The 12805-nt window shown below is 33.8% G+C and overlaps 1 protein-coding gene across 1 annotated transcript in view; it reads left to right on the plus strand.

Annotated features, from left to right (window-relative positions):
* The window catches only part of Ppp1r2 (protein phosphatase 1 regulatory inhibitor subunit 2), a 27166-nt gene extending 14651 nt beyond the window's left edge, over nucleotides 1–12515 (plus strand). The window contains exons 5-6 of the mRNA XM_015486846.2: nucleotides 6588–6752; nucleotides 9561–12515. Coding sequence (XP_015342332.1) covers nucleotides 6588–6752; nucleotides 9561–9607 — 212 coding nt within the window. The 3' untranslated portion in view covers nucleotides 9608–12515. The remainder of the gene's footprint in view (nucleotides 1–6587; nucleotides 6753–9560) is intronic.
* The last annotated feature ends 290 nt before the right edge of the window (nucleotides 12516–12805 follow it).

Below are 12805 nucleotides of genomic sequence, written 5' to 3' on the forward strand. Positions count from 1 at the left end.
GATTTAAAATATTCCGGAGACATTTTTGTCATCTTTACAGCCATTGTTAAGTGTTCCTTTCTTTGTACTTTTTAGTGTCTGGTACATTGCGAATACATGTTAAATTAATGCGGCCAGGAATAGTAGTACATGCTTGTAATCCCAGGGACTGAGGAGTCTGAAGCAGTAGGATTGTAAGTTTGAGGCTAGCCTCAACAATTCAGTGAGACCCTCAAAAACTTGGCAAGAATCTGTCTCAGAATTTTAAAAAATTAAAATCTTTTAGAAAGGATGTAGCTCCAAGCTAATGTGCCCCTGGGTTCAACCCCCTATACAGCTGGTGCAGAAATGTAATGCTCTCAGAGTCATTGAGTGTTTGAGTGATCTTGAAGTTGGTAACTAATAGCTCATTTCCTTCTTGCTCATTCTTTTTCTGTTTTAAGATAGTGGTACATTTTATGAAATGTGCCAAGATGGTCAGGTGTAGAGTGAATATCTATATAGGGCCCATAAAACAAAAAGAGAGACAGGTGCAGTAGCATACACCTGTAATCCCAGTGATTCGGGAGGTTGAGTCCAGGCTAGGCAACTTAGCAAGACCCTGCCTCAAAATAAAATATAAAAACAGCAGGGAATGTAGCTCAGTGGTAGAGCACCCCTGGGTTCAATCCCCAGTACCACTTTAAAAAAAAAAAAAAGAGCAGCATTGTCATACTTCTTGACCAAGGAAATGGAAACAGCCATTTTTTTTAAACAGGAGTGGAAGATGCTCTTATAGACCATACAGTATTTACACAGTTAAGGCATTGCTGCCTACTCCCAATTTCTGTTTTTACAACTGACAGTGACTATCTGTGGAGGTGGGGAAAGAAGGAATATATTTTACCTTGTTAACTTTTTATACTTTGTGAACATGTAAATGTAGTCTTCCCAATAATTAATAAATTGTATACAGTTGACCCTTCATAGATAAGATTCTATATCAATGGATTTAACCAACCATGGATTGAAAAATATTTGAAAAAAAAAGTATGTACTGATCATATACAGATTTTTTTTTCTCACTGTAACAAACAATATCGTATTAACTATTTACATAGCATTTACATTGTATCAGGTATTTTAAGTAATCTAGAGATTATTTAAATTATACAGGATGTGGGGAGGTTATATGTAAATACTGTGCCATTTTATATAAGTGACTTGAGCATCTGAAGATTTTGGTATCTGTAGGGGATCCTGGCACCAAACCCTCAAATACTGAGGAATGATGATATATGGTTTGTTTTCAGTTTTTCTTAAAGGAAAAAACAAAGGACTGGGGGGATGTAGCTCAGTAGTAGAGCACGTGCCTAAAATGCATGAGACCCTAAGTTTGATCTCTGGCACTACCAAAAAAGAGAAAACTAAATGTATATGGTAAAAGATTAAAAAAAGAAAGAAAAGAAAAAACATACACATGCTCTCAAAATAATTGAAACTTTACAATGTGGGGACTACTGTACTATAAGTAAATTTAGAAACATTAGAATTGACTCCAAATATTTGCTAGTTAGTTAGTTATCAGAATCTTTGTCATGTATAGCTACTTAAGTATAATTTGCTATTTTTTTTATCTTCAGAATATTGCCAATTCAATGAAACTTTGATGGTGTGAACCTAATATTTGTTCAAAAGAGAAATTTTCACTTATCTCTTCTAAATGTCTTTCTGACTTGTTTTTTCAAAATATACCCCAAAAAGCCTTTGAAATGGGATTTCAAATAGAAATTATTTCTAGGTTTGGTTCCTCATTATTTTTCAAAAAAACAGGGATTTTTTTTTTAACGTGTATTGAAGAGTTTGGATGATCTTGGTAATTAGGGATGTTTCCTCAAGTTGTAGTTACATGAACAAGCCTCTAGGGGGTGCTATTTGACTAATTTCATAATTTCAGGTCCCACTGAAAAGAGTTAATAAATTATATAGGGAATTTTTTTCCCACTTTTTAATTTTTCCTCTTTTTTTTTTAGTCATCCCAATATTAGTACATGTAGTATCAAATCAAGCACTGTTCTATCACTTTAAACAGTTACATGTCTGAAAAAAATCATTGCTTATTGATAGATTCTTAGATTACCTTGTAATTTATAGCACAGCAATTAAGATTATTGACTATGGAGTCTGACAAGCCTATGTTTGTGCTCCAGATATGCCATTTGGCTGATCTGCTTAATTTCTCTGAGCTTCAGTTTAGTTTAGTTTTGGTTTGGGGGGTTGTTTTGTTGTTGTTGTTACTATGTATTTAACCCAGAAGCACTTAATCACTGAGCTACATCCCTAGCCCTTTTTAATTTTTTTGAGACAAGGTTTCACTAAGTTGCTGAGGCTACCCTTGAACTTGCTATTCTACTACTTCAGCTTGTCACAGGGATTCCATTTGTGTGCCACTGTGACCAGCCTTGGTTTCTTATTTCTAAAATGAGAGCCATAAGAATACTTGTTTTAGAGTTAAATGTGTTGTGGTGCTTACCTGTAGTGCCAGCTACCCTGGAGTCTGGGCAGCACAGTGAGACCTCCATCTCAAAAAAAAAAAGTTTAATTTTAGAGTTGTTGGTGGCAAATGAAATAAAGCATTTAAAGCACTTACCGCTGATCCTGGCATATTATAAGTGCTTAGTAAATGTTAACTTTTAATAACTTAAAATAATCGAGATAATCCCCATAAAAAGTAAAAGTAGATAAAAAGCATAATTCACTTATTGAGTTCATATAAATTGACTATTATTAGAACTAGTTCTGAAACTCAAATGTTCATTTACTCTTTGCATTATGTTGCTCTGCCATACAAAGATTACAAATATAAATACTAATATTCAGAGAAGCCAGGTGTGGGGGCATGCACCTATAATAAGCAACTTGGGAGGCTGAGGCAGGAGGATTGCAAATTCAAAGCCAGCCTGGGCAACTTAGTGAGACACTATCTCAAATTTTTAAAAAAGGGCTAGGAAAGTAGCTCAGGGTTGTAAAACACCACTGGCCTCAATTGCTAGTAGTGAAAAATACACACACATGTGTGTATAATATATATTCAAAGAAGATTGAGGTCATTTATATTAGCTTTCTATGAAATGAATATTATATTTTTAAATTATATAATAAATTTTGAATATTCCAAATTTATAACAAACAAAACCAAGTTTAAGCCAGGCACAGTGTTGCATACCTATAATCCCAGCAATTTGGAAGGCTGAGGCAGGAAGCCCGAAAGCAATTTAGTAAGACCCTGTCTCTAAATAAAATATAAGAAAAGGTTGGGGTTGTGGCTCAGTGGTTAAACCCCCTGGATTCAATCCCTGATACGCACCCCCCCCCCAAAAAAAAAAAACCAAGTTCACTATCTTATAGACTTAAAACGAAATATTTTCTTAAACAATAGAAATGTAATTCACAAAGAGAAAAATATTGTAATATCAAGTCCTAGAAATAAGAAACTACAAATTAAAACAGCTCATGACCAGCCATTGTGGCCCATACCTATAATCTCAATAACTCAGGAGGCCAAAGCAGAAGGATCCCAAATTCCAGGCCAGCTTCAGCAATTTAGCAAAACACTGTCTCAAAAAATGAAAAAGACTGGGGATGTGGGGATGTGGGTCTGTGGTAAAGCACCCCAGTACCACAGATAGATAGCATTGTGGTACCTTTCTTTCCTTTCCCTGAATTTCATCCCCACTGCTGGAGAAAAGCAATAATTCAATGAAATCTTTACAGTGGTGATATTATTTTCATTGGTAAACAGTTGGCAGTATAACAATTTCTCTTTTAATATGAATGTGGAGAAATGGGTTACCTACATCCTATCAGTGAGTTGAAAAATGATTTGGCCATTTGTATTTTTACCAATATCCATTTATATCTGTACACATAAAATTACAAAAGTAAAATTTGCACAAATTTACTGTGCTTTATGTGATAACATTTCGATTTATCTTGTTTTATTTCGTCTTTTTAAATGTTGATTGTAGTTTACTAAAGATGCATAATGTAGTTTGAAAAACACTAGTTAAAGTTAATATGAGACTGTCCTGGGAATATTAGGCTATATAATCATCCTGATATAATAAATGAAAAACAGACTTTAAAAATGGACTTACTTAGTATATAATTCATTTTTACAAAATATGTATTTAGAGAAAAGTCAGTAAAATGTTGTTAGTGGTTCATTTCTGTTTTCTGTGGCGGCAAGGAAAACTTAAGGAATTACAGGACAATAAGAAAGTATTTTGAATACCTTTATTCTGAGTGATGTCTCTATGGCTTTTTTGAAATTAAAATAATTCAATGAAATTTCTCCCTGCCCCTCAGTTCTGAGATGTAAACATAGGGGTACTTTACCATTGAGCTACATTTTTATCCCTTTTTTATTTTTTACATTTAAGTATGCTAGGCAAGCACAAGCACTCTTATCACTGAACTGTACCTCAGCCCCATTTCTGAGTGAGAAAATTGAGTGGATTTTTCTTTTTGCTGAAGTTTCAGCTATTAATGTATGTTATTTTGTGATGAGACAAGAGGGTTACTTTTTAAATTAAATTTACCGAATTATTTTTTTGGCTTTTCTATTGATTAAACCCAGGGCCTCTCACATGCTAGGCAAGCAACCTACCACTGAGTCACATCCCTAGCCTTTTCTTTTTACTTTGAGACAGGGCCTCAATATCTTGCCCAAGGCTGCATTCAAACTTGTGATCCTCCTGTCTTAGCCTCCCAAGTAGCTATAATTAGTTATGCACTACCTTGCTTGGCTAATTTTGGTATTCAGTTTTGTCTCAACATCATCTGAATATTAAGATTTCACTAAAATTTTAGTTATGATTTGGTCTTTTATTTATTTATCTTTAAAATTTTTTTTATAACTTTTATTTATTTACTTTTTATGTGATGCTGAGGATTGAACCCAGTGCCTCACCCATGCTAGGCAAGCCCTCTATCACTGAGCTATATCCTCAGCCCCATGATTGATCTTTTAATAGTTTTTTTCTTTTTATTTCTACACTATAGAATCCTCAAAGAGCAAAACAAACCACAAACATAATTTATAAGTAGAGAAGAGATATGTCTGACAAAATCTTGTAATTTCAAACACATTATACGATCATGATGTGGATATTGGTTCTAAAATTTTCCCTCTCCCAACCCAAATAGAGGCAGAAAAGTGATTGATCATGAACATTTTTTAAAAATATCTATATAAATGACAATAAAAACTTAGTAATTGTAGCACTTTGGAAGCTAAAACAGGAAGATCACAAGTTCAAGACCAGCCTGTACAAGTTATTGAGCCCCTCTCTAAAAATAAAAAGGTGTGGACTTAATCAGTGATAGAGTGCTTGCCTAGGCCCTGGTTTCAATCCCCAGTACCAAAAAGAAAAGGAGTGGGGGGAGGCAAGGAAAACTTAAGGAATTACAGGACAATAAGAAAGTACTTTGAATACCTTTATTCTGAATGATGTCTCTATGTCTTTTTTGAAATTAAAATAATTCAATGAAATCTCTCCCTGCCCCTCAGTTCTGAGATGTGAACATAGGGGTACTTTACCATTGAGCTACATTTTTATCCCTTTTTTATTTTTTACTTTGAGACAGTGTCTTGCTAAGTTGACAAGGATGTCCTCAAACTTGGGATCCTTCTACTTCAGCAGTAAACTGGAATTACAGGTCTGTGCCACTGTGTCCAGCAATAATTCAATGAAATCTTTACAGTGGTGATATTATTTTCATTGGTAAACAGTTGGCAGTTTCATACTGACCCCCTCTTTTCATTTTTATTATTGGTCTTAGAAATTTAAAAATCTGGGCTCACTGATATACAGCAGTAAAGAATCCTTTTAAAGTGCTATTAGTAAGAGGCTTACCAGTTGTGTTGAGTTGCTGCTAACTTTGTTTCTGTGGTGAACACTAGAATCATGGCAGTTTCTTAACAGATAATAAGGATTTTTTTAAAGAAATTTTTTCTTAGTTACAAAAATAGAAATCATGAAAATACTACAACTATTCATAGTTCTTCAACCCAGAAATAACCACTATTAATCATTGAGTTTTATTTTCTCTGTATATGTGTACAGGCTTCATACATCCATCTCTCTCTCTCTCTCTCTCTCTCTCTCTCACACACACTCTCTCTCTCTCTCTCTCTCTCTCTCTCTCCCCCCCCCATCTCTCTCTCCATAACATAACATATAGTATCTTAGCTTGCTCTTTGCCCTTTCAGTTCTTGCTAGAAAATTTTCCTATATCTTCACATTTTTTTTTTTTTTACAAACAATTTTCAATGGCTCTGTCTTATTCCTGTTCTTCCATTGAGATGTGTTTGAACCATTTTAAAGCAGAGGTGATAAATTTTTTCCATGAAGTGCACAGATAGTATTTTAGATTTTGTAAGTTTTATGGTCTCTTAAATGATTCAGTATTGCCATTTAGCACAAAAGCAGCCTTAAACCTGACAAAACCAAGTGAATATGACTGTGTTCCAGTAAAACTTTACTTGGAAAATGGGCTTGGGCAAATCCTTGTCAAGACTTTGTAAGCTTTTTTTTTTTTTTTTTTTTCCTTCTTGTATGTTTTAGAAAAAAAGCGACAATTTGAAATGAAGAGGAAGCTTCACTACAATGAAGGACTGAATATTAAATTAGCTAGACAACTAATTTCAAAAGATCTACATGACGATGAAGATGAAGAAATGTTAGAGACTGCAGATGGAGAAAGCATGAATATTGAAGAATCAAATCAAGGTCAGATGTTTTAAAAATATCACTGAGGCTTTGTGATTCTCTGTGACTAAGATAATATACTTTATTTGGCTTTATACTTATCAAAAACCTCCTAAAAATTTGCTGATTGGCTTTATTATTATGCCAGTGTTTCTAAAATTTTAATCCTGTGGCCAATTTCAAAAGAAAATTTTATGCCTAGAGTTGATTTAAGAGCACGTGTTACAATATATGTCTATTTTTTCTTATAGTTTACTTGGCTTTGTACAAGAATATTTATCTTACATAAAAATATATATCTCTATCTGTCTATCTATCTATCTAGTCCTCCCTATCCCCACCCCCGGGCTCCAGTACTGGGGATTGAGCTGTCTCCCCAGTCCTTTTATTTTGTTTTGTTTTTTTAATTTTGAGATAGGGCCTTGCTAAGTTTCTGAGGCTGGACTCAAACTTGTGATCAAATTTGCCTCACTCTACCAAATTGCTGAGATTACAGGCATGTGCTAGCATGCCCAACATCCTCAGTCCTTTTCATTTTTTTGTTTTGAAACAGTGTCTCATTAAATTGCTGAGGCCGGCCTTGAACTTGGGATACTCCTACTCCTGCCTCAGCCTCCTGGATTGGTGAGATTATAGCTGTGTGCCACCATGACTGGCTGTTTTAGTCAGCTTTTGCATTGCAGTGACCTAAATATCCAACAAAAACATCAATAGAGGAGAAAAAATTATTTGGGGCTCATGGTTTCAGAGATCTCATCCACAGGTGGCTGACTCCATTACTCACCAGGGGAAGGGCCTTGCCAGGAAAGCTGGGCATTTAGAGCCTTGCACATGCTGGGCAAGTGCTGTACCACTGTACTACACCCACAGACCCTATTTTTGATCATCGGTTATTCTGGTATTTAACAAAGGTAAATATTCTACACTATCAGTGAAGTTTTTTGATACCTACTACCTACACTTTGTATTCACAAACTACTGCTTTTCAGTAGTGTAAATTATTTTATTTGTGGTGCCTAAGATAGTTAAGTTACAGGAAAGTAAACAATTATTATATTGTTTGGGTCAGCATAGTATTAAATATGAGTAATTCTATGATACAGCCTGATGAGTCACTGTCTTATTATAGTGTCAGGATTACAATATTTTTTGTTATCCATATTATGCTTTAGCCTTTTGGTATGATTCATATAGCATTTCATTTCCATTGTATATGCTATAGTCTGTTTAGCTTATGTTTAACTTGAACAGATGTCATCTTAAGGAGTATTTATTACATATCTCTCTTCCTTTTTAAAAAATATATTACCTACTTTTTGCTTTCCTAACTCCTAATTGCCCTGGGGTCTTTGTTTCCCATTTTACCTTTATTTTTTTCTTCGTTGTGATGATGGGGATTGAATCCAGGGCCTCACACATGGTCAAGTGCCCTACTGCTGAGCTAAATCTTCAGCCCTTGTGGATTTCTTTTGTTGATGTGTTCAAGTGAACATTTCTTTGTTTATAATTTTTCACCAACTTCTCAGACTTTCAATACCTGACTTTCTTTTTAGAATAGATGCAGTTTTTCTTTTAAGTTGCTGAGGCTGGCCCAGACATAATTCTTCGACCTCAGTCTCCTGAATAGCTGAGATGCACAGGCATGCACCACAGTGTCTGGCTTTTTGTGTGTGTGTGATATTGGGGATTGAACTTACTGTGTGCTCTTCCACTGCATCGCCAGTTTTTCTTTTTCTTTTTCTTTTTTTTTTTTTTTGAGAAAGTTTCATCATATTACCAGATTGGCTTTGAACTTATGGTCCTCTTGCCTCAGCCTTCTGAGTAGCTAGGCTTACAGTCAGGCGCAGTTGTCACTCACTCAGTGTCAACTCTTAATGAAATACCCCTCATTACTGCTGGAAGTCTTTACCCAGCACCACTTTGTCAAAGAATAAAGGGATTTTTTTTTAATATTTATTTTTTAGGTGTAGATGCATACAACACAATGCCTTTATTTTTATGGGGTGCTTAGGATACAACACAATGCCTTTATTTTTATGGGGTGCTGAGGATCGAACCCAGGTCCCACCCGTGCTAGGCGAGTGCTCTACCGCTGAGCCACAATCCCAGCCCAGATTTTTTTTTTAAACCTAGCTTTTGAAAAATAACTCTGACCTTTTGTCCATCTCTGCCTATAAGACATTCACACATTTAATGCGTATCTTTTTCTATGTAAGTATGAATTTTAAGATTTATAGCTCAGTGATTAGTGTTTTTTTTTCAGTGTACTATTTACAAAGGAGTAATTCTGCTTAGCATTATGAAATTCTTTGGGGGCTCTTAATTTTTTTTTTTTTTAAGCCAGCTTTTAAATCTCTGGGTTCTATAAAATCCATTACTTCTTGAGCATTTAAAGTCTTCTTCCTCTTCCCCTTCCTTTTACCTACCCCCTTTCTCTCTTTGTTTCCACCTGTTTTATTGCTGTTTTTGTAAAGAAAAAAAAGTGTTCAGAGTCTAAGGTGTAATATTTTATATTTTCAAGATAAGAAATATAAATCTTTTTTTAGTTTTAGGTATTTGTGTTATCATAAACTCTCCACTGAAATTTACACACAGAACTATTCAATCTGAAACCTGTTTGTCGTATCACCAAATATATACATATTCCTGATATGCCCTTTAGAATATTAAGGGGTGCATAAAGATTTTTTCAGATCAGTCTAATTAGGCCTACAGGTTTTTATGTTTGCTTATTATCCATATCAGTGGAAAGGAGCTTAAGCTCAAATAGTTCCAGGATTAGCAATATGTAGCAAATTATGTTGACTTTTTTTCCCTTTATCTTTGCAGGATCTACTACAAATGACCAACAGCAAAACAAATCACAAAATTCATAGAAGAGATTTGTTCAACATTGCAGTTGTTTGTCAAATACAAACCCTTTTACTATAATACACTGCTTCTTGTTCTCCACAACTCATGACTTAAGTACCAAAATGCATACCAGTTATTATATATTGCCAAGAATTAAATGATAACCTTAGAGACTGATTAGACTGAAAATGCCTAATTAATGCATATATTCTTGTGCCTCGTACTTCACCACAAATACAGTGTAATGTCATCAGTCCTAAACTGCTTTAGTTTTGTAAGAACACTAGTTAATTTGTATAAGATATTGTAGAGCTTTTTATGCTTTAGAGGTTAAACAGCGTCTTTGGGGGGGAGGGTGACTAATTTATTTTCATCACTACTAGATGTGATACCTCTTATAAAAAGTTTGTTGGGTTTTTTGTTTATTTTTAACAAAAGTTGATTGGAACAAGAAGATATATAGGTTGATATATATTCAGGCTGAAAGATATTTTAACAGTTGTCTTCAACTTAATTTTTCTGTTTGAGAAAGTTTATAAGTATTATTGATGCATATTCTGGCCTACTCTCTTTAAAATTCCTGTTGAGTTTCTTTGTGTTTACAAGGAAAAGATTGAATTTTTTCTCCTCAGAACTAGCTTTTTTTGACAAATAAACTATCAGGTTAAACTTGCACTAATGTCTGCTCTAACTGCTTGTTTTGGTACACTAAGCAGACCAGATCAGTTTTTTTTTTTTTTCCCCCCAATAAATATAATTATAGTCATCAGTATTCCCTTTACATATCTGTCTTAACTTTCTGCTTTTGTTTTCTCCTCCTTTCTACACATACGCATACGATTGTAAGGATCACAGAGTTGCTACAATAATGACATTCTCATTTTGGCCATTAGTGTTTAATAGTTCTTCTGATAGATGAAGAAGATCAGTTGAGTAGCAACAATACTATAGGCAGGAAATAAAATTCAACTGCTCAGTTTCTACACCTCTCTTATTTACAGTGTGGTAATTAAATTGCTATTATTAGTTCATTTGACTTAATTAGACGTTAGAAAACAATTGAGGCTTTTTTGCATGATGAGAGAATTGTATGTAACCAGTGATATAATTGTTCCTGAATGTACAGACAGAATTAAGCCTGAACATTTTTTATTTAAAAAATTTTAAATAGTTCCTGATTTAAGGGAATATGATAATGTATACTATGATAAATGTACTTTATTCTTCTAACACAGTAGGAATTATTTGGTTTTTGTTTGGTTCTGAAATGAAGTGCAGTACTTGTGTATCTTGATTTAGTGATGGTTTCATTTCTAGTCAATTATTTATATCTTAATTTTTTGTTAGTACCAAAAGAATCCATTATCTGAATAGACTTTTAAAATAATTTCTGTATATTATATATATATATATATGAAATGGCTTTTATTGAACAGCTTATCTTCCACTTGCAGGTTTATGGAAATATCAGTATGTTGAAGTAAATAAAAAGTGGGAGGATTCTTTGCTGTTAGAAGAATGTGCTTATTATTTTGAATGTCATGGAATCTAATCAAAGTACCTCTGAAATATAGTGTGGTATTTTAATCATTTTAGGTAGTAATACCACTGATTTATCAGCAAAACAATGTTTATCTCTGTTTTGTGTTTAGTCTATACACAAGTGTGTACATATGTTCATACACCCAGACCTCTGTTTTTGGCTTCCTCTTTTTCAGTTCTTAGAAAGTATTCACATACTCCTACAATTAGCTGCTGTACAGTGAAGAAAAATTAAGACTTTTTAACAACTGATTCTTTTTTTTTTTCCCTACAAACCATTTATTGAAACTTAAAACTTATTTCTAGTTTCAGAGAGTAGATAATTATCTCATAGGAGTAAGACTTGCCAGATAGCATAAGATTTTAGATAGTCAAACACTACTAATAAAAATGTTTTTGTCAAATTATGAGTTCCTAATTGACCTGGTATTAGATAAGCAAAAAATGAAACTTTGTGGACTTGAGAGTGTAGCTCAGGGGTACCCTTCTGGCATGTATGAGGCCCTGGGTCTGATTCCCCCATATTGCAAAAAAATTAAATTTTTTAAAAAGTAAAGCTTAGAAAGTAATCTGTATTTAGTTTTAGCCAAGGTAGATTCTACTCTCAGCCTTATTTCTTCTGATAAACTCTTTAGTATCAACTAGTGTGTTTATTCATTTTTCAAAGTTCAGAAATGGTTTCTTAAAGTGGGTGCTACTTAAAATCCCAGCAACTTATCAAGACCCTGTCTCAAAATAAAAATGGCCTGTAATGTAGCTCACTGATTGAGTGCCTCTGTGTTAAATCCCAGGACCACGTGGTGGGGAAAATGTTTTTTTTAAATCTAAGACTTAGTAGTATAACATGATTATTAAAATAAGAATCAGTTGAAGATTAAAGCAAAATGCCATTTTCTCCTAAACTTTCATTTTGTTCATATTGTTCACTTTCAGTTAGTATGTACTACACGTATTATACAGTGTCATATATACTGTGTGTGGATTTTATTTTACTAGCCAACTATCTCAAGATCATATTCCACTAACCAAGTAGACCTTGGACTCTCTTGTGGCTCAGTAGTTTGTTTAGTTGTAGTAGAATTGATAACAAGAACTACCATTTATTGAGAACCTATTATTATTTGCACTTACCTAACATAACATAGTACTAGGTCCCTATCTAATCCTTAAAATTACCATGCAAAGCAGGCATTCATTCTTACCTGTTTATGAGTAAGGAAAATGCTCCTGGCCAAGTTACTCATTTTTCATTGTCTCACACCTGCTAAGTGACAAGGTTCAAATCCAGATCTAACTAAATTTTCATGGTCTTTATCAATGTTTTTTTTAACTGTAGAAAATTCATTTTAAAAATTGTACCTTACAAATAAACTTTATTTGGATTATTGATTTGATGCTGTATGATTTAAGCGGATTATATTTCAGGTATTTAGTTTGAGTTTCTGTTTTTTATTTTAGTCTGAAAAATTGAAGATAATTTTAGTTTGTTTGCAGTTTATGTAGCATTTAGGAAAATCAAGAGCACAATCAGTGCTCAGGAATGTCTAAATGCATGATTGGTTATATTACACAAGTTTGTTTCCAAGCAGACTGTTCAATACTCACTGTGATTTCTTTATTGAATCAATGTTAGGAAGTCAGATACCAGTCCAGCCATAAAAAACCAGCACGTAAGAACA

Source organism: Marmota marmota, unplaced genomic scaffold, assembly GCF_001458135.2.
Source record: "Marmota marmota marmota unplaced genomic scaffold, marMar, whole genome shotgun sequence".
NCBI classification, from domain to species: domain Eukaryota; kingdom Metazoa; phylum Chordata; class Mammalia; order Rodentia; family Sciuridae; genus Marmota; species Marmota marmota.